Raw genomic sequence first — 19,556 nt, 5'->3', positions numbered from 1 at the left:
AACATGAAGTTTAAAATGTTTTGATTTTTGATATCTTTTGCAGTTAGCCAAAATGAGATATCGTAAAGATATCATAATATAGGACAGAAAGAAATGCTTGTTAGTTAAGAAATGTATTAACTGTATTACATCTAACATCCTGCAGGTGAAGAATTTATTAAAAGTGAAAAATAGCACAAGCAAACAGGACAAAAATGTGTAGGGAAAACACAAAACTGAAAAAACATACTAACTTTAGTTTCTTTATATTTTCAATACAAAACAATCTGTTTAATTACTTATTGTTATTAATGCTATATTGCAAGAGAAAGTGTAATAAATATGAGGACTGATAAAATATTACAAATTCATGAAACATATCAAATATCTAATTTCCATATGTAGTATTTCAAAATAGCTAAATGAATGTTAAAAATGTTAATGAGAAACTGAAATGTTTTTAAAAAGTCTGTATTGGAAACAAAGTCCATAACCCACCATATAAGGAAAGGAAAAGAAGAGCTTAGAACGGGAAATGGTATTACAGAGAGAAATGCAGTTCTGTATCAATGGCAAGCGTATTTTTACCCCACTCAGTATCATGCATACTTTTGGTGCTGTGTTAGAACACAGTGACTGTGTATAAAGTTGGTTATAGTCAACAAACAAGACTAAGATTTAAAAATGTCGTTAATTCAGTTAACTTCTTACAGTTTGAAAGAAAAGTTACAACATGCAACCTCTTTTACAATACACTGACAGTGTATTTTACTAAAATACTTTAAAAGACATATATAAAACAAGCACAAAAACCATTGTATATATTTCAAATACTGAGCATTTACTTGGGATTTTTTCCTCCAAAGATTTTCTATTTTAAATATTGCTTCAGATTATACTATATAATTTTGTATTTTCTGAAAGGTACAAGTAAATTTTAAAAGAATTTATCATTTGTAAAATAACTGAATGCATTATATATAATTTACTCAGATTTAATTTCTTTGATCAAGGATCATATTCCTTTAAAATTTTAAAACTTTTAAGTCTGAGTGCTTAGTGATATCAAACATGTACAAAGAGTAGGGTTAATTTTTTTGCTGAGTTAACTTTCCATATTCATTTGAAATTTGATCAAAAGATGTTGCTTTAGATAAAAAATTTTTATCTATTTATTTTTTAGATAAAAAATCCCCAAAACACAAAACATTGCTATAAATAGTATTTCAACACAACATGTGTTTCAGCATTTTCTTCAGGCCTATTGCTAGAATATTCCATTGCACTAATTACACACATACTATAGGGTGAAGCCTGTGATATCATCCATTGACATCCACTAGATTCAAGAAGGACAAAGTAAATGAAAACAAAAATACGTCTAAAATATATATAAAAGAATTTTGATATATTTCTTGCCCACCTACAAAGTCCTCCTCTTGACTGTCCCTTTATTCCCTTAAGATAAAAATTCATACTGATTTAAACATTTAAAAGATGGATTTTATTAATGAGTAATATTAGCAATAAACAGGGAAAAAATAAGAAAATTTCCATAAATTCACTTGCAAAAACCCGTAAACTTACATTATGAACTAATTAATAGTTTTGGGAAGGCCTATTTTCTCAGATGTATTATTTATTAGCTTCATGACTAATACTGGTGACACAAGTTTATAGTTAATTGTTCATCTGAGTGAAGGCTGAAATCATTTCATTTATAAAAATAACGACCAAAAGTATGTTGTTAAGAATATATCAAACGACAGTTTTGATAATTTGGAAAAGTCTGTGAAATGGATGCTTTAATTTAATAAATTGTTTACTTTAGCATATCTACTATTGTAGGCCGCCACGGCAAGAGCAGTTGATAGTTAATTCTTATGGCAAAATCCTTCTCATTTTAATCATGTGCCTCAAACAAGAATTATGAAAAGGCCTATTACCTTCAATTATTAATTTCTAGAAATAATAGATTTCACATACTCACCCCTTTATCTCCTCTTGCTTTAGAATTGAATTTCACTGTTTTTAATCTGGCTCGTTCTTTCTTCTCAACCCTGGCGGAGCACAGATTATTTTTTAGTTATAATAAACATATCTAAAGTTCTAATTAGGAATCATCAGAACTGAGACTTTAATATGGAGCATTTTTATATTCTAAAGCCTTCAGAAGTCATTTGAATCCCATAATTTATAAGAATTTCTGAGAAATGAAATACAGGGCTCATTTTATTATGAAACAAAACCACTTGTGAAATATCAAAATACAGTACAAGTATGTGTACTTATATATGCACTCTATTCCATAATTACAATGAAATTATGAAGCACCACTTCTGAGTTTAGCAATTTTCCAGGTTTCCATTTGTTTTGTTGTTTAAATGTTATCTTAGCATGGAACACATATGCTAAAAACTCAGTGTTAGAAAGCAGATGGGGTAAAATATTAACTGATGAAAGTAGGTGAAGGATGATATGTGGGTGTTCTAAGTACTATTCTTGCATTTCTCTTATTTTTCTATAGCTCTGAAATTTTTGAAAATAAAAAGGAGGGAAATAAAAAAATTAAGCTTAATTCCAATGATATATTTGTGTAAATACATAAAGTAACCAATTATAGTGTACGAAATAGAGGGTTTTTTAAGAAAATATTTATTTGGCTGTGCTGGGTCTTAGTTGCGGCACGCGGGATCTTTGTTGCGACATCTTTTAGTTGCAGCACGTGGGATCTTTAGTTGTTGCAAGCAGAATCTTTTAGTTGCGGCATGAAGAATCTTCAGTTGCGGCATGTGGGATTTTTAGTTGTAGCATGCAGGATCTTTAGTTGCGGCATGCAAACTCTTAGTTGAGGCACGTGGGATCTAGTTCCCTGACCAGGGATCGAACCCAGGCCCCGTATTTTGGGAGTGCAGAGTCTTAGCCACTGGACCACCAGGGAAGTCCCCAAAATAGAGTTTTAAAGTATCTTTGGGAGGATATAGAAGAACTGGTAACCTTAGTTATCCCTAAGAAGGTGAAATGGGTGCTTGGGGAACAGGGTTAAGAGACAGCCTGTATAGCTTTTAAATCTTTTGAATTTTAAACCTTGTTAAAGATGTTACCTTTGAAATAAGCAAGCAAACAAAACTACAACAAATGTACAATCTGCAATCATGTAGATTGTTACAATATGAATCGTGCAAAATTTCATATAAATTAAGCTTTACAAACCCTTGATTTCAACATAGCAATTACATTAGTATATAGCAGAAAAATGTACCAAAACAGCCTATGAATAAATGCATATCTTCATTTTTTATTATCTAGCTATACAGTTTTACCATGGGTACAGAAGAACCCTAGCAGTCATGGATTTAAAACTTGCTTTTTCTAATTCCAGAGCAATCCTGAGGGTCCATGATATGAATAATTAATTTATAATTCTGCCTAGGCACTTACTGAGGGCACTGAAAAACTAACATTTAGTGAGTAAACATTTACAACTCAAAATGGTTTTGTTTTCTAATCATTATCTAGCTGAGTGACTTCAATTGTGTTTATTTGTCAACACGGTTCCCAAAAGAAAGCTAAGGATTGTAGGAACTACAATTCCTTGCGCTATTATTAGACATAAAGAGGTCTAAGAAAGATATCATTCTATTTAATGAAAGATATCATTCTATTTAAGAAAATACAAGTTTAGAATACACTGAAGAATGAAATGGCATAATTGGTTGTGATTTCATACTGCATTTTATGGAAGGAAAATTATATTCTATAATATTAGTCATGAATTTGGGGATCTGTAGAGGTCTCAAGGTATATCTCATCTCTTTTATCACTTCTGGCTTCAAAATCCAACCTTATAGAATTTTTATACACAAAATGAAAAATATCTCTTTCTACCAAAGTCAGCTGTATTTCTCATTTGTTGCAAGCACATGTAAAACCTTTGCAAGATATAAGACTCCAAGGGATAAAGACAATTTTTAGGAACTCTGACCTTGATATTTAAGATGTGAGGTTTCTATTGACTCAACAAGGCACAGTGGAAGCATTTCTGGATTTAAAGTGTACTACATTCTATTCCAGGAAAAAAGTTATGCAGCTGAGGGCTGCATTGCTAAAAGAGGAGTTGCCACCAAGTGTAAGATCCAGCCAAATAGTTGGATCTTGCTAAAAATATGGATCTAGCCAACAACAGTCATAAATTCCAAAACCACAATTACAAACCTTGGCAATATTTTAACATTTCTACTCTTCAACGTCTAAAAACAGGTGTACAAATATATATAAGGTAGAGAGGTTTATAAACAGGCATATGATTTGGCAAAAGTATCAATTTTAGAGACTTTTAACAAAATAAGTCCAACTTATTAATATGAAAAGAACAAGTTTATTACGTCATAAGCTTGACTTGAAGTGAATTAACTGGCTATAATAAACATTAATGTTTCACTGACAATTTTTACTGGCTATCTTAAAACTTTTAAGTTTTAGGCAATGATTTGGATGAATCAGATCTTATAAATAAGTTCTTTTGAGGAAATTATGAACTGATGTTTTAATACCTTTCCCATAGAAGTAGACATTGAATAGCATTTCATTGACCTTAGAGGGGGTTCTAAGTTGGGATCACCCTTTTCAAAGACAATCTGCACTTAACCACTTTTGCCACTAGATGGTTAAGTATGTACCAGTGAGTGAATCACTACAATAAATAGTTAAAAGCAAAGAGGAAAGAGCAGTGAATGCATGAATACTTTTAAATTAAACAAGAAAACAGAGATGTGAAACACATTCTTACATATTTCTAAAAATTTTGCATTTACTTAAAATGCTTTCATTTTTTAAGTCTAGAGGAGGAGGCAATTCACACAATCAAAACTCCTGAAAATTTAGGTTTTAACACCATCTACATGGGAAAACTACAGAGGCTTTTAATTCTCTCTCCCTCCACTGGTATAGATATATGGCACAGTGACTTAAAATATACTCATTTTGTTTTTAGCAACTAGTAGGAGTTTTAGAGAAATTTCTATTTGGGGGCATCATATTCTCTTACTATGTCATTGGTTACAACATAAGGTGAATAAAATTAAATGGTTGTGAAACACAATATATAAAACTGAGCATAAAATCACCACTTCAGTAAAAGAAATTTAAAGAAACAGCAATTATTTATGTTGTCCAATTTTCAAGTGGTAAAACTGTAACAGACTTATATTTACCTGCGTTTACTGGGAATCACCCCAACTTCATCACTTTCACCATCTGGTGTAACCTGCCTGGCCTGCCACCATTCGTCATCAGAAGCATTAATAACATGGAGGATATCTCCAAATTTGAAGTTCAATCCCTGACTAGGAAGGCCACTGTCTTTAGTCTTGTCATAATCAAAAAGGGCCCTAGATTAAGAAGAAAAAAGTCCATAATTATTTCTTATAATGATATTATGAATATTAAATAAACAGGATCCTAAAAATATATATATAATCTGGGTAGATAATTAAACAATGTACCATGGTAGGCAGAATAATGCCAAGCTCAATTTTGTACTATATTATTGGGTCGACCAAAAAGTTTGCTCGGGCTTTTCCGTGAGATGTTACAGAAAAGCCCGAAAGAACTTTTCGGCCAACCCAATACAAGAAGACAATGAGACTAAAAAAGAAATAGCAAAATTAACTTGTTATGTTAATAGATATACTACCTTATTTCTCTCAATGCTGTATGAGAAATAAAAAAATATACTTTTAGTACAATCCAATGGCAACCTGTATTGAATTCTAAAATGAAGACAAATCTGGTCAGTTGTTCTAAATTAATAAAGTAAATATTAAAAGAGACACTTCTCTTTATTTTGACTAGACACACTTGGGTAAACAAATTCCCTGACTGATCTGATTCATCATTTGTGGACTTTAATACTAGATCAACAGAGTGATTATTTTCCCAGTTAACTATTCCTTTCATTTATTCATAAAACTATAATTAATAGGGTTTTCAGAGTCAATAACAATGATGAAAACTAACTACAGATGACGATATGATGACTTTAACAGCTGCCAACCATTTTGGAAAAAATACTGTATTAATTTAATATAGTAATTGCAAAATGTTAGGAATATTGTAAAATTTGATAACAAGAAAATAGTGTACTGATACTTAATTAGTGTACAATATTTAAGCAAATTAAATTCTTTTTCTTTAACATCTTTATTGGAGTATAATTGCTTTAGAATGGTGACAAATTAAATTCTTATATTCAAAAAACCTCTAACAAGAGTACAGGAAGGATCCCAGGAATTACATTTATAATACAATTTATTCATTCTTTTGTTCTAATTTGGCAATGGGAAATTAGGATACAAATCATATTCCTTTTTATGCTACCCAACTCTTAAGACTATCTCTTGAAGTAAAACTGAAGAGGGTGAAATTATTTGATGGCTAAATGAATGAACTAGTTAATGGTTTTCAAATGTGTTCTTTCAAAGTCTTTTCAGTGGCTAACAGTGTGAAGGAAGTAGGTGAGAATCAAAAGTGGGAAGGCTTACTTAAACATATATTAAAACATATCCAATACATTGGATTTTATTTGAAGAAAGAATTCTACAACTGTAAGATAAACATTATAAATGATATAAATGTGAAGTCATTACTTCAGTAAATTCTGAATACTAAGGAAACGTCTTTCTACTGGAAAAGTATAGTTAACTTCAAATAATACAAAGGTTTGATATAGTTAGTAATTTACTAAATATTTATTTAAAAAGGTAATTAAGTAGATATGACAAAGATAAAGATGACAAAGATGATGAAGATACAAATAAACAGAATATAAAATAGCAAATAAAGTACCTTAAGAGGTAGAACAAATGCCACAGGATATTCAGAAAAGGGAAAATACTACATCTCAACGTTTTTATTATCATAAATTAATCTTTTGAATTACAAAATCAACACAACTATATTACCGATGAGCAACGAAGAAATCACTCACAATCTCTACTCCCTATGTTAGCATTTAAACTTTGTCTTTTAGTACTCGGATTAATAAAAAAAAGGAACTCATGGAATACTTACTTGAGCTATTAATCATAAGAATATAATGAACACCTGTTAATCTACTCTCCAACCTAAGACTATACACAAACTTTTATCAGTAACTTACATTCACCTATGTATTTTTCCCCTTGATCCTGTTTCCCTCAGATTAAGAGTTAAGCACTGTTAGAAGGTAACCACCATTCTGAATAGTGTTTATTATTTCCTTGCTCCTTACCCTTTTTTGTTGGTTTGGTTTTATCACACACATATGGATGACTAAGTAATTATGTATGATTTTACCTATTTCAGAGCTTTATAAAAAAGGTATCATACTGTATGTAGTCTTTTGTAGCCTTAACTTTATTTTTACTTTTGAAATTAAAAATACATTTACTAAAAAGAACCATAAGACTTCTGGTTAACTATGGCAGATTGGCTACATGTATCTACAGGCATACCTCATTTTATTGTGCTTTACCTTATTGCACTTGCCAGATATTGTGTTTTTTTTTTTTTACAAGATGAAGGTTTTGTGGCAACCCTGTGTTGGGTTGGCATAACCCTGTGGTAATCCCAAGTCTATTGGTGTCATTTTCCCGACATTTGCTCTCTGCATGTCTCTATGTCACATTTTGGTAATTCTCCCAATATTTCAAACTTTTTCATTATTATTATATTTATTATGGTGATCTTTAATGTTACTATTGTAATCATTTTGGTGCATCACGAACCATGCTCTTATACGATGGTAACTTAATTGATAAATGTGTGTGTTCTGACTGCTCTACCAACTGACCCTTCCCCATCTCCCTCCCATCTCCTTGGGACTCCCTATTCCCTGAGACACAATAATATTGAAATTAGGCCAATTAATAGACCTACAATGGCCTCTAAATGTTCACATGAAAGGAAGAGTCACAGGTCTCTCACTTTAAATTAGCTAGAAATTGTTAAGCTTAGTGAGGAAGGCATGTTGAAAGCCAAGACAGGCCAAAAACTAGGCTTCTTGCCATCAAACGGTTAGCTAAGTAGAAAAAAAATGAAAGTGCTACTTGAGTAAACACAGGAATAATAAAGTGAAACAGCCTTACTGCTGACACTAATAAAGTTTTAGTGGTCTGGATAGAAGATCAAACCAGCCACAACATTCCTTTAAGCCAAAGTGTAATCCAGAGGAAGGCCCAAACTCTCTTCAATTCCATGAAGGCTGAGAGAGGTGAGGAAGCTGCAGAAAAGTTCAAAGCTAGCAGAGGTTGGTTCATAAGGTTTCAGGAAAGAAGCCATCTCCGTAACATAGAAGTGCAAGGTAAAGCAGCAAGCGCTGATGTAGAAGCTGCAACAAGTTATCCAGAAGATCTAAGTAAGTAATGAAGGTGGTTACACTAAAGAACAGATTTTTGATGTGGACAAAACAGCCTTATATTGGAAGAAGATGCCATCTAGAACTTTCATAGCTAGAGAGAAGTCAATGCCGGGCTTCCAAGCTTCAAAGGGCAGGCTGACTCTCTTGTTAGGGGCTAATGCAGCTGGTGAGTTTAAGTTAAGCCAATGCTCATTTACCATTCTGAAAATCCTATGGTTCTTAAGAATTATGCTAAATCTACTCTGCCTGTGCTATAGAAATGAAACAACAAAGCCTGGATGACAGCACATTTGTTTACAACATGGTTTACTGAATATTTTAAGCACACTGTTGAGACCTACTGCTCAAAAAAAATTTTTTTTCTTTCAAAATATTACTGCTCATTGACAATGTACCTGGTCACCCAAGAGCTTTGATGGAAGTGTAAAATTAGATTAATGCTGTTTTCATGCCTGCTAAGACAACTTCCATTCTGTAGCCCATGGATCAAGGAGTAATTCTGACTTTCAAGACTTACTAGTTATGATAGTGATTCCTCTGATGGATCTGGACAAAGTAAATTGAAAACCTCCCATAAAGGATTCACCATTCTAGATGCCATTAAGAGCATTGGTGATTCACGGAAGAGGTCAAAATATCAATATTAACAGGAGTTTGCAAGAAGTTGATTCCAAACCTAACTGATGACTTTGAGGGGTTTGAGACCTCAGCGGAGGAAGTAACTACAGATGTGAACCCACTCTTGGTGAAGATGCTGTGAAGATTACTGAAATGTCAACAAGGGATGGAAATATTACATCAACTTAGTTGATAAAGCAGCGGCAGGATCTGAGAGAACTGAGTGCAATTTTGAAAGAAGTTGACTGTGGGTAAAATGCTGTCAAATAGCATTGCATGCTCCAGAGAAACTGTTCACGAACGGGAGAGTCAGTCAGTTTGCAAACTTCACTGGTGTCTTATTTTTAGGAAACTGCCACAGCCACCCCAACCTCCAGCAACACCACCTTGATCAGTCAGCAGTCATCAATATGGAGGCAGGACCATCCACCAGCAAAAAAAAACTATGACTTGTGTAAGGCTCATTGATGGTTAGCATTTTTAGCAATAAAATATTTTTAAATTGAGGTATGTATTGTTTTTAAAGACATAATTCTATTGCACATTTAACTGACTACAATATAGTGTAAACATAACTTTTATATACACTGGGAAACCAAAAAATTCGTGACTCGCTTTATTGTGATATTCACTGTATTGCAGTGGTCTGGAACTAAACCTGCAAAATCTCTGAGGTAATGCTTGTATTTCCTTTCCATCCTGAAACTCACTAAAATGATGACAACATCACCACCACCACCAAAAACAAACACAAGAGAGAGACGACAACAAGGAGAAAAGAGAGTTTAACATGGTTTTGGATGATGGTAAATTTAGCAGAGTAGAGGAAGCTCTAAATAGGGTGCCTGAAGAGAAGGATATTGAAACAAGATTTACTCCACGAGACCCCAGAAATGCTCACAAGTTAGAGGTGTACACTATCCAGGTAGGCAGAGATAAATTACTGCCATGAAAACAGAAGAACTGGTGGAACTTACTATAGAAATTAAATGTTACTCAAATGAAGAATATTTTATTATAAAAAGATACAGGTAAACAGAAGTGTTGGATGATATGACATATCAAGCTACACTAGTCACCCAGTAAAATATCAACTTAAAAAATTTTCTGGTTTGTATTTATTTTGTATTTCTTTATCATACTATTATTATTCAAGAGGTTATATAACTTTCATTAATAAAATTATAATAATACTCCAACTCCTGAAAGACACACTATCAGGAAATCAATCATAAAAAAACATTTCCTTGGTTTGCAATACACTTTTCTACAGTAAAACTAAGTCATGGTGAAAAACCTGAAAGAATCTGCATGCATGCATAAAGACTGCAATAATCAGAAATTTAAAAAATTTACCTGACATAGAGGGATCGCTTCTGGCTAGTTCGAAGAGAACCTGAACCTGAACTAATGCTACTATTCATCATCTGCTCCCGTAAGTCATGTATTTTGGCTTCAAAACGACTGTATTCTGATGGAAGAAAAAAGAGAAATAAATTCATATTTTATATTCTAGAAAAATAAGTTACTTGAAGATAAAGTATTAAATATGTAAGCTGTCTTATAATTGATTAAATGTGGTCAGAACCTTAAAAGAGTAATCTATACAAGATTTTGCCCAAGATGCAAATTTTAAAACTTAACAATCTCTAAGTGTACCAGGAATTAGAACTGGTTGAAAACGGTATTTTCAGTATGCTATTTTAAAGTTCGTATCACATTTAATAAAGGACAATTTCCATGTATCAAATAGCAGTATCAATTTTACTGTCGAATTTAACTGTAAATTTTAAAAAGTAGGATTTATTCTAATTTTTATACTTAAAAAAGCCTAAAATAATTTATACTAGATGCTTTGTTTACTGACTTTTTCTGTGAAGAAATCAGCTAATCCTATATTTTCAAATTATAGAACTTGTGCAGGGTCAATAATATGTGAAAAATATGCCTTAATAAGTTAATAAATGAAATTAAATTTACTTCAATTCATTATATAATTTATAAATTTTCAAAATGTTAAAATAAGATGCACAAAAGCAATCTGAAGAAATAAACATTTTATTTAAGATACTTTTTATACAAAAACAAATATGATTTTGAAGATGGACTATTTTAAACTATATCATACATTAAAAGCTACCAAACCTATTAATAACAAAAAGTTTAAGCACTTTTTCAAAAACACTGCAATTACACGGTTATACACACTTATACCTTTTTCTCTATTTACAACAAACAACTAACAGACAAGTCAGATTCCATTAGATTTTTTTTATAAAACCAGTCTTATAGCAAGAGCAAGTAACTTGTCTGGAGCGTGTGTAGTTTTAAGAAGACAGAGTAAGAGTAAGCATGATTATTGCTGAGTTACTCTTCCTTTCACCACAGTCATCAAGCTTGTTTTCTGGATACCAAGATTAAGGAATTGAAGCAACAATTCATCAAAAAACTCAGAAATATTTAAATGCTCACAATAATATGTAATAAAATATTCTTTTATTGCCCTTTAAAAATATAATAGAAAATTTAAAGTATAAACATTAGTAGACTGATTAGTAAAAATGAATCCCTGACAATTCAACAATTATCAACTCATGGCAAATCTTTAGTCTATGTAGACACAGCTAAGATACAGACAGATCGATGGATGAAGATAGAGATTAAAAATATGAAGTGAATCCTGAGTTTATACTGGTTCTTCTAATTAAAAATTAGGGCCATTAGGTTTTTACTTAATCTCTTCTTACTTTATATGCTTCCTTGCAATATGAAGAATCCTGGTTCTCAAGACACTGGGGGTAACAGAATTAGATGACCCATCACGACTTACTTGTTTTAACCCATATTATATTCACAACAGTCTTAAAATAACACCAAAACTAAAACCATGACATGATTACTAAAAACAGTTAATTACCTTTCCTAGTTCTTTTTATCTTTGGAGTATGGCTTATTAGGAATATACAGTTGAATACTGTTTTAAAGTCACTGGGAATAGTTCCTTCCTAGGTGTTAAGGCTGCCAGCTGGATATACATCCAGGTTCATTTGTTCATTTTAATTTTCAACTTCAATTTTTAGGGGTTGCTTTTTACATTTTTCATTGTTTTTATAGGTAGGTAAAACAGTTCCAAAGTCAAATCTATAAAACAAGGATATCAAACAAGAATATCCCTCTCTCCCTAACCTACTCTGTCCTGGTCATTATAAACATTTAAAGAAATGTTTATACTTCCACTTTTAATAATATAAGTAAACATATATGTAACATACAAATATGTTTATACTTATTCTATATTATTTTAATATATGTATATTTAAACTATATATATATTTTATAATTAATATGTATATGTACATACACATATATGTATTGTTCCTCCTTGTTTAATAAACAGTAACATACACATTTCTCCACATTGCTTAATTTTTTAAAAATTAATTAATTTTTTTGGCTGTGTTGGGTCTTTGTTTCTGTGTGAGGGCTATCTCTAGTTGTGGCAAGCGGGGGCCACTCTTCATTGCGGTGCGCGGGCCTCTCACTACTGCGGCCTCTCTTGTTGCGGAGCACAGGCTCCAGACGGGCCTAGCTGCTCCACGGCATGTGGGATCCTCCCAGACCAGGGCTTGAACCCGTGTCCCCTGCATTAGCAGGCAGATTCTCAACCACTGCGCCACCAGGGAAGCCCTGCTTATTTTATTTAATAATAAGTAGTCTTATTGCAGTAATAGTAAGAATGCTCCACAGCAGTATATACAGACGTCCCTCATTCTTTTTTTATAGCTATATTGTTGTTTTATTTCTAAACTCTAACTCTTTGTTACAACAAGATACTATATAGGGTTAGAGTTTGCTTTACTAGCAAATCTGAAAATTGTTTTCTTGTAACAATTAAGCTGAATTAACTTTTGATATAATTGAAGTTGTGTGATCTCCAGTTCTATTCATTCTGTTTTATATTTTATGTTCATATGCTGAATATATATATATACATGACTTTTATACACATAGCTTGTAGCAGATTATATATTCCAAAGATGCCTGGCATCCCACATGTTTTTGTACTATGTGACCTTGCCATTCCCTGAACAAGAGGTGGAGTCTAATCCCCTTCTTGAATTTGGGCTGGTCTTATGACTCAATTGTAAGCAAGTGAATGTGGTAGAAACGATCATATGTGACTTTCTAGGTTACATCAGAAGAGTCCATGGAACATTTGCCTGGTTCTTATGGGCTGCTTGATCTGGAGGAAGCCAGACACCATGTAAGAAGTCCAACTACTCTCAAAGCACCACTCTTCAGAGGTCATGTGATAGTTCTCTGAGCCCAAACTTCTAGCTGATGCCAACAAAGTCCCAAGACAAGGGGAGTGAAGCCATTTTGGACCTTCCAAAGCAGCTCATCCATCAGCTGAATCTCATTAAGTGACCTCGGTCTATGCCACAAGAGCCATACAAGCCAAAATTCCGGCGGAATTCCTAACATAGTGAATCCATAAAATGATGTTTTAATCCACTGAGCTTTAGGGGTGGTTATGAAGTAATAGTAACTGGAACACAGTTTCACTGTGCAGTCTATTTGTTCATATATATATACACATATATACATACACACACACACACACACACACAAGGACAAGCCTTCCTAAGTTTATATATATATATATATATATATATATATATATATACACGCACACATGCACATGCACACTAGATTCCTAAACAAGGGATCATATTATATGAATATATAAAATATTTATATAAAATTTGTATTTTAATAAATGTTTATAAAACACTTATAAACATTTATATATACTTAATAAAATATATTTAAATAAAATTTAAATATTTATAAAAGTAAATATATAAATATAAAATTAGGAAGCTTTATTCTGTTGTTCTAATGATAACTCTTGGTTTGGCTTTTGGCCCCCTACTATGAGCAATCTCCCCAGATCTAATTTGAAATATTATCCTTTTATATTAATAACTTCAAAGCAATCAGAAAGTTTATTCTAATTTTTTTTATCCTGTTGCGTTGGGTCTTCGTTGCTGCCTGCGGACTTTCTCTAGTTGCGGCGAGGGGGGGCTGCTCTTTGTTGCAGTGCGCGGGTTTCTCATTGCAGTGGCTTCTCTTGTTGCAGAGCATGGGCTCTAGGTGCACGGGCTTCAGTAGTTGCAGCACATGGGCTCAGCAGTTGCGGCATGCAGGCCCTAGAGCACACGGGCTCCAGCAGATGCGGAGCATGGGCTCAGTAGTTGTGGCCTGCAGGCTCTAGAGTGCAGGCTCAGTAGTTGTGGCGCATGGGCTTAGTTGCTCTGCGGTATGTGGGATCCTCCCAGACCAGGGCTTGAACCCATGTCCCCTGCATTGGCAGCTGGATTCTTAACTACTGAACCACCAGGCAAGTCCTTCTATTTTCACATTATCTACAATTCTACCCCCATTTTCTGATAACTGCATTTTTTCCAAACTGTCATAGCATACAGTGTTTTCATATTATACATTCTTTTCCTTATAACTATCTTAATTACTAACACCAGTCTTTATGTCAGCATCTCTTCCATTTTTGATGTCTGAAGTTTGTTCTTTCTCCTCAGGAAGGGTTTATGTGAACAATATCATCCTAATTCTCTGTTGATACATTTGATTGCAGTCTTTATATTTCAAGTCTGTTTGATTCACAGTTTCTTTCTTTGATTCTTAAATATGTTGACTCCATTGTCTCTTATAAATGATGGAGGATGAAGTTCTGATGACAACCTCATTTTCTTTTCTTTAAAAAAACATTTTTTGGGGGCCTGGAATTTCACCAAATTTTTTCTCTTAATTCCAATAATTTTATTAGAATGTTTCTCAGTGATGGTTATTACCTTAGGTACCTGGATTGTCCTTTCGATATGTAGCTTAAATTATTATTTTTAATTTCAGAAAAGTTTTCTTGTTTATATATTTTTATTATTTGTTTTGTTGTACTGTTTTGGTTTTTTCCTATGACACTATTATATGCATGTTGAATATTCTCTGCCTACTTTCTACATCTGTCACTCTCAAACCCTTTCTTATTCTTTTTTAAAAATTAATATATTTTTAAAGATTGAAGCAATCACAAACTTTTTCCTGAACCATTTGAGAGTAACATGCTACTCTGACGTCACTCTTGAATTCTCAGTGTGTAATGCCTACAAATAAAGATACTTTCTTATACAATCACAAGACCATCAAAATCAAGAAAGCAATGTTAATACATTACTACATCTAATGCTCACATCCCACTGAAGTTTCCCCAATAATGTCCTTAATAGCAAAAGGATCCATTTTGAAATCATGAGTTATATCAGAGCATATAGGCATTAAAATTGTCATATTTTTAAAGTCTCCTCCAGTCAGAGCAGTTTCTCAGTCTCTCCTTGACTTTGTAATCTTGCTACCGTTGAAAATTAGAGGACAATTATTTTGTAGAATGTCTTCTTTAGATTTCTCTGATGTTCCCACATTTAGTCCTGCAACTTTGGCAGGAATGTCACAGAAGAGATGTATGTTCTTTTCAATGTACCCTACCAGGTGGTATACATTTCTGATTTGTCCCATTACTGATGCTATAAACTTTCAGCACTTGATGAAGGTTGTGTCTGCCAGGTTTCTCTATTGCAAAATTACTCTTTTTCCATTTGCAAATAGCAAGTTAGTGAAACCATGTACACATCTCCATTCTCATCAAACTTTCAATTAATTCACTTATTTATATTAGTAAAGACCCATGATTCCTTAGTTTATTCAGTGGATTACTATCAGGTATTATTATCATCAATCTGATGTTCAAATTGTTCCCAATTTGGCCAGTGGGAACCCTTCCAAATTGGATTATGTGCCCTTTGACATGCCTCCATCATTCCTTGAGCACTTCCTTGCTTTCTGGCATAAAATATTACAGAGTAATCTGTAATATTTCCTTGCCCCACTCCTAGAACAGGCCATTTATCCAAACAGCCTTGGTAATTTAGATGGGGAATAGTATTTAGAAGCTAAGATCTGAGGCTTAGGTGTGCTCATTGCTACTGGGGTGGCATTGAGCCCAGGCCTTCTCAGTGGATAGAGCCAGGGAATTCCATATATATATGTAAAATAGATACACATTTATAACTATATGTTTATATTATGTAAACTGAAAATATGTTCATAAAAATTTCTCCAATTCTAATCTAATAATATATGGTCTATATTTAGTTTTCTCCCTTTCAATATTTATAACTCTCTTCTCCAACACTGAAAATCACAGACAACATTACCCTTAAAATATATATTCCTTTGATCAATCTCTCTGTATGTAACTAGCCTTCTGCTTCTAGTACCATCTACTTTCCAGACTGGGCTCTGACCAGTTCCATGTGTAACCATCTCACTCTGCTCAGGCTCCAACTCCTCACACCAGGACAGCTGCTTGTGTGGAAGCCCTCATCATGGTTAAGTCCTAACGGTTTACCATAGATGTCCCCCACCTTCCCAGCCCTGCAATGCACATAATTACCTTGCTATGCTTCACCTAATGGCTTTAATACAAAATTGATCAGGATGCGGAAGGGAAAGAACTCTTTATTTTTGATTTTTAAAAATTCCTCTTTTTTACCTACTTGCTTTAAATAACTATTGTGTGCTCCTTCTAGTTAAACTTAATTTTTAAAATAAAAGTTTTATCTCTAATAATTTCCTGAGTTCTATTAACTCATTTATGTTGTTCTTCCATATATTCATTTTCCTTTAACTTGTTTTGCAATATTAGGTTATACTTTTCATTTGTTTTGTGGGCATGTCTTTCTGGCATACTTTCATTGTAGAGACATTATTCTGATTCTTATTTTCATTTTTCAAATAGGTTTCCATTGGATTCAATCTTGATCCTTTTCTGTTGTTCATTTTTATGAGAAATTAGTTTTCCTAAACTTTTTAAGGTAAGAGTATTGCATCAGGATGGCTTTTCTATCTTCACAGCTCTAAAACTCCCTTTTGCTGTTTCTGTCAAGTGTTCAAAGATATATCTCATATACTGTGAGATCTCCTGGGCTTTCTCTCCCCCCACTCATCTGGACCTTCTATATCCTTTGGCTCTATTATCCCTATCCTGCTCAGTTTGGATTTTATTCCTAGTAATTGTTCCTTGGTGTGGGCCTTTGAACTAAAAGGGAGCTGTAGCTGGTTAATTGGGTCATGGGGCTCAGACTGCTCCAGCTTCTTCACACCTTATTGCAGATCCCTTGCACTCACATGTAGATTGTGCAAAAACCCTTATAGTTTCAGAGGCAGTTCTCAATAGATCCACCTCGTTTTTTAAATGAGTACAGATTGGCTTTTGGGCTTCTTCTACTGATTCTCCGGGTACAGATGCTGATATCATGGGGTCTTACAGCTGTTGACAGCTTGTTTATACCTGCTTTTATATTGAGGTTCATGGGGATACCTTTTCATCTGGTTTTGCTATCTTAATTTTTTTCTGGGGGTGAGGAGTGGGGAGTTCTGGGCAATTCAGTTTTTTTTTTTTTTTTTTTTGCAATTCAGTTTTAAATTTAACTTTTTTTTTTTAGATTTGAATTTTTATTTATTTTTAAAACACCTTTATTGGAGTATAATTGCTTTACAGTGGTGTGTTAGTTTCTGCTGTATAACAAACTGAATCAGCTATATATATACATACGTCCCCATAACTCCTCCCTCTGCGTCTCCCTCCCACCCTCCCTATCCCACCCATCTAGGTGGATACAAAGCACCAAGCTGATCTGCCCGTGCTATGCAGGTGCTTCCCACCAGTGATCTATTTTACATTTGGTAGTGTATATATGTCCACACCACTCTTTCACTTCATCCCAGCTTACCCTTCCCTCTTCCCATGTCCTCAAATCCATTCTCTATGTCTGCGTCTTTATTCCTGTCCTGCCCCTAGGTTCTTTAGAACCTTTTTTTTTTGATTCCATATATATGTGTTAGCATATGGTATTTTTCTCTTTCTGACTTACTTCACTCTGTATGACAGTCTCTAGGTCCATCCACCTCACTACAAATAACTCAATTTCATTCCTTTTATGGCTGAGTAATATTCCATTGTATATATGTGCCACATCTTTTTTATCCATTCATCTGTCGATGGACACTAAGGTTGCTTCCATGTCCTGGCTATTATAAATAGAGCTGCAATGAACATTGTGGTACATGACTCTTTTTGAATTATGGTTTTCTCAGGGTATGTGCCCAGTAGTGGGATTGCTGGGTCATATGGTAGTTCTATTTTTAGTTTTTTAAGGAACCTGCATACTGTTCTCCATAGTGGCTGTATCAATTTACATTCCCACCAACAGTGCAAGAGGGTTCCATTTTCTCCACACCCTCTCCAGCATTTACTGTTTGTAGATTTTTGGATGATGACCATTCTGACTGGTGTGAGCTGATACCTCATTGTAGTTTTGATTTGCATTTCTCTAATGATTAGTGATGTTGAACATCCTTTCATGTGTTTGTTGGCAATCTGTATGTCTTCTTTGAAGAAATGTTTGTTTAGGTCTTCTGTCCATTTTTGGATTGAGTTGTTTGCTCTTTTTATATTGAGCTGCTTGTAAATTTTGGAGATTAATCCTCTGTCAGTTGCTTCATCTGCAAATATTTTCTCCCATTCTGAGGGTTGTCTTTTCATCTCGTTTATGGTTTCCTTTGCTGTGCAAAAGCTTTTAAGTTTCATTAGGTTCCATTTATTTTTGCTTTTACTTCCATTTCTCTAGGAGGTGGGTCAAAAAGGATCTTGCTGTGATTTATGTCATAGAGTGTTCTGCCTATGTTTTCCTCTAAGAATTGTATAGTGTCTGGCCTTAGATTTAGGTCTTTAATCCATTTTGAATTTATTTTTGTATATGGTGTTAGGGTGTGTTCTAATTTCATTCTTTTACATGTAGCTGTCCAGTTTTTCCAGCACTGGGAAAGAGGCTGTCTTTTCTCTACTGTATATTTTTGCCTCCTATATCAAAGACAAGGTGACCATATGTGCGTGGGTTTATCTCTGGGCTTTCTATCCTGTTCCATTGATCTATATTTCTGTTTTTGTGCCAGTACCATACTGTCTTGATTACTGTAGCTTTGTAGTATAGTCTGAAGTCCAGGAGCCTGATTCCTCCAGCTCCGTTTTTCGTTCTCAAGATTGCTTAGGTTATTCGGGGTCTTTTCTGTTTCCATACAAATTGTGAAATTTTTTGTTCTACTTCTGTGAAAAATGCCATTGGTAGTTTGATAGGGATTGCACTGAATCTGTAGATCATTTTGGGTAGTACAGCCATTTTCACAATGTTCATTCTTCCAATTCAAGAACATGGTATATCTCTCCATCTGTTCGTATCATCTTTAATTTCCTTCATCAGTGTCTTATAGTTTTCTGCATACAGGTCTTTTTCTCCTTAGGTAGGCTTATTCCTAGGCATTTTATTCTTTTTGTTACAGTGGTAAATGGGAGTGTACCTTTAACTTCTCTTTCAGATTTTTCATTGTTAGTGTATAGGAATGCAAGAGATTTCTGTGCATTAATTTT

The 19,556-nt window shown here is 33.6% G+C and overlaps 1 protein-coding gene across 7 annotated transcripts in view; it reads right to left on the bottom strand.

Moving 5' to 3' along the window:
• DLG1 (discs large MAGUK scaffold protein 1) overlaps positions 1-19,556 on the bottom strand; it is a 270,885-nt gene that overhangs the window by 44,077 nt on the left and 207,252 nt on the right. For all 7 annotated transcript variants that reach the window (XM_060150350.1, XM_060150351.1, XM_060150347.1 and 4 more), the window contains 3 exons: positions 10,352-10,466; positions 5,193-5,369; positions 1,970-2,039 (listed from right to left, as the gene is read on the bottom strand). In XM_060150350.1, the coding sequence (XP_060006333.1) occupies positions 1,970-2,039; positions 5,193-5,369; positions 10,352-10,466 (362 nt within the window). The remainder of the gene's footprint in view (positions 1-1,969; positions 2,040-5,192; positions 5,370-10,351; positions 10,467-19,556) is intronic.

This window comes from Lagenorhynchus albirostris, chromosome 5 (assembly GCF_949774975.1).
Source record: "Lagenorhynchus albirostris chromosome 5, mLagAlb1.1, whole genome shotgun sequence".
Lineage (NCBI taxonomy): Eukaryota > Metazoa > Chordata > Mammalia > Artiodactyla > Delphinidae > Lagenorhynchus > Lagenorhynchus albirostris.
The sequence above is the reverse complement of the archived record's forward strand: the minus strand, read 5'-3'. Positions and strand labels throughout refer to the sequence as shown.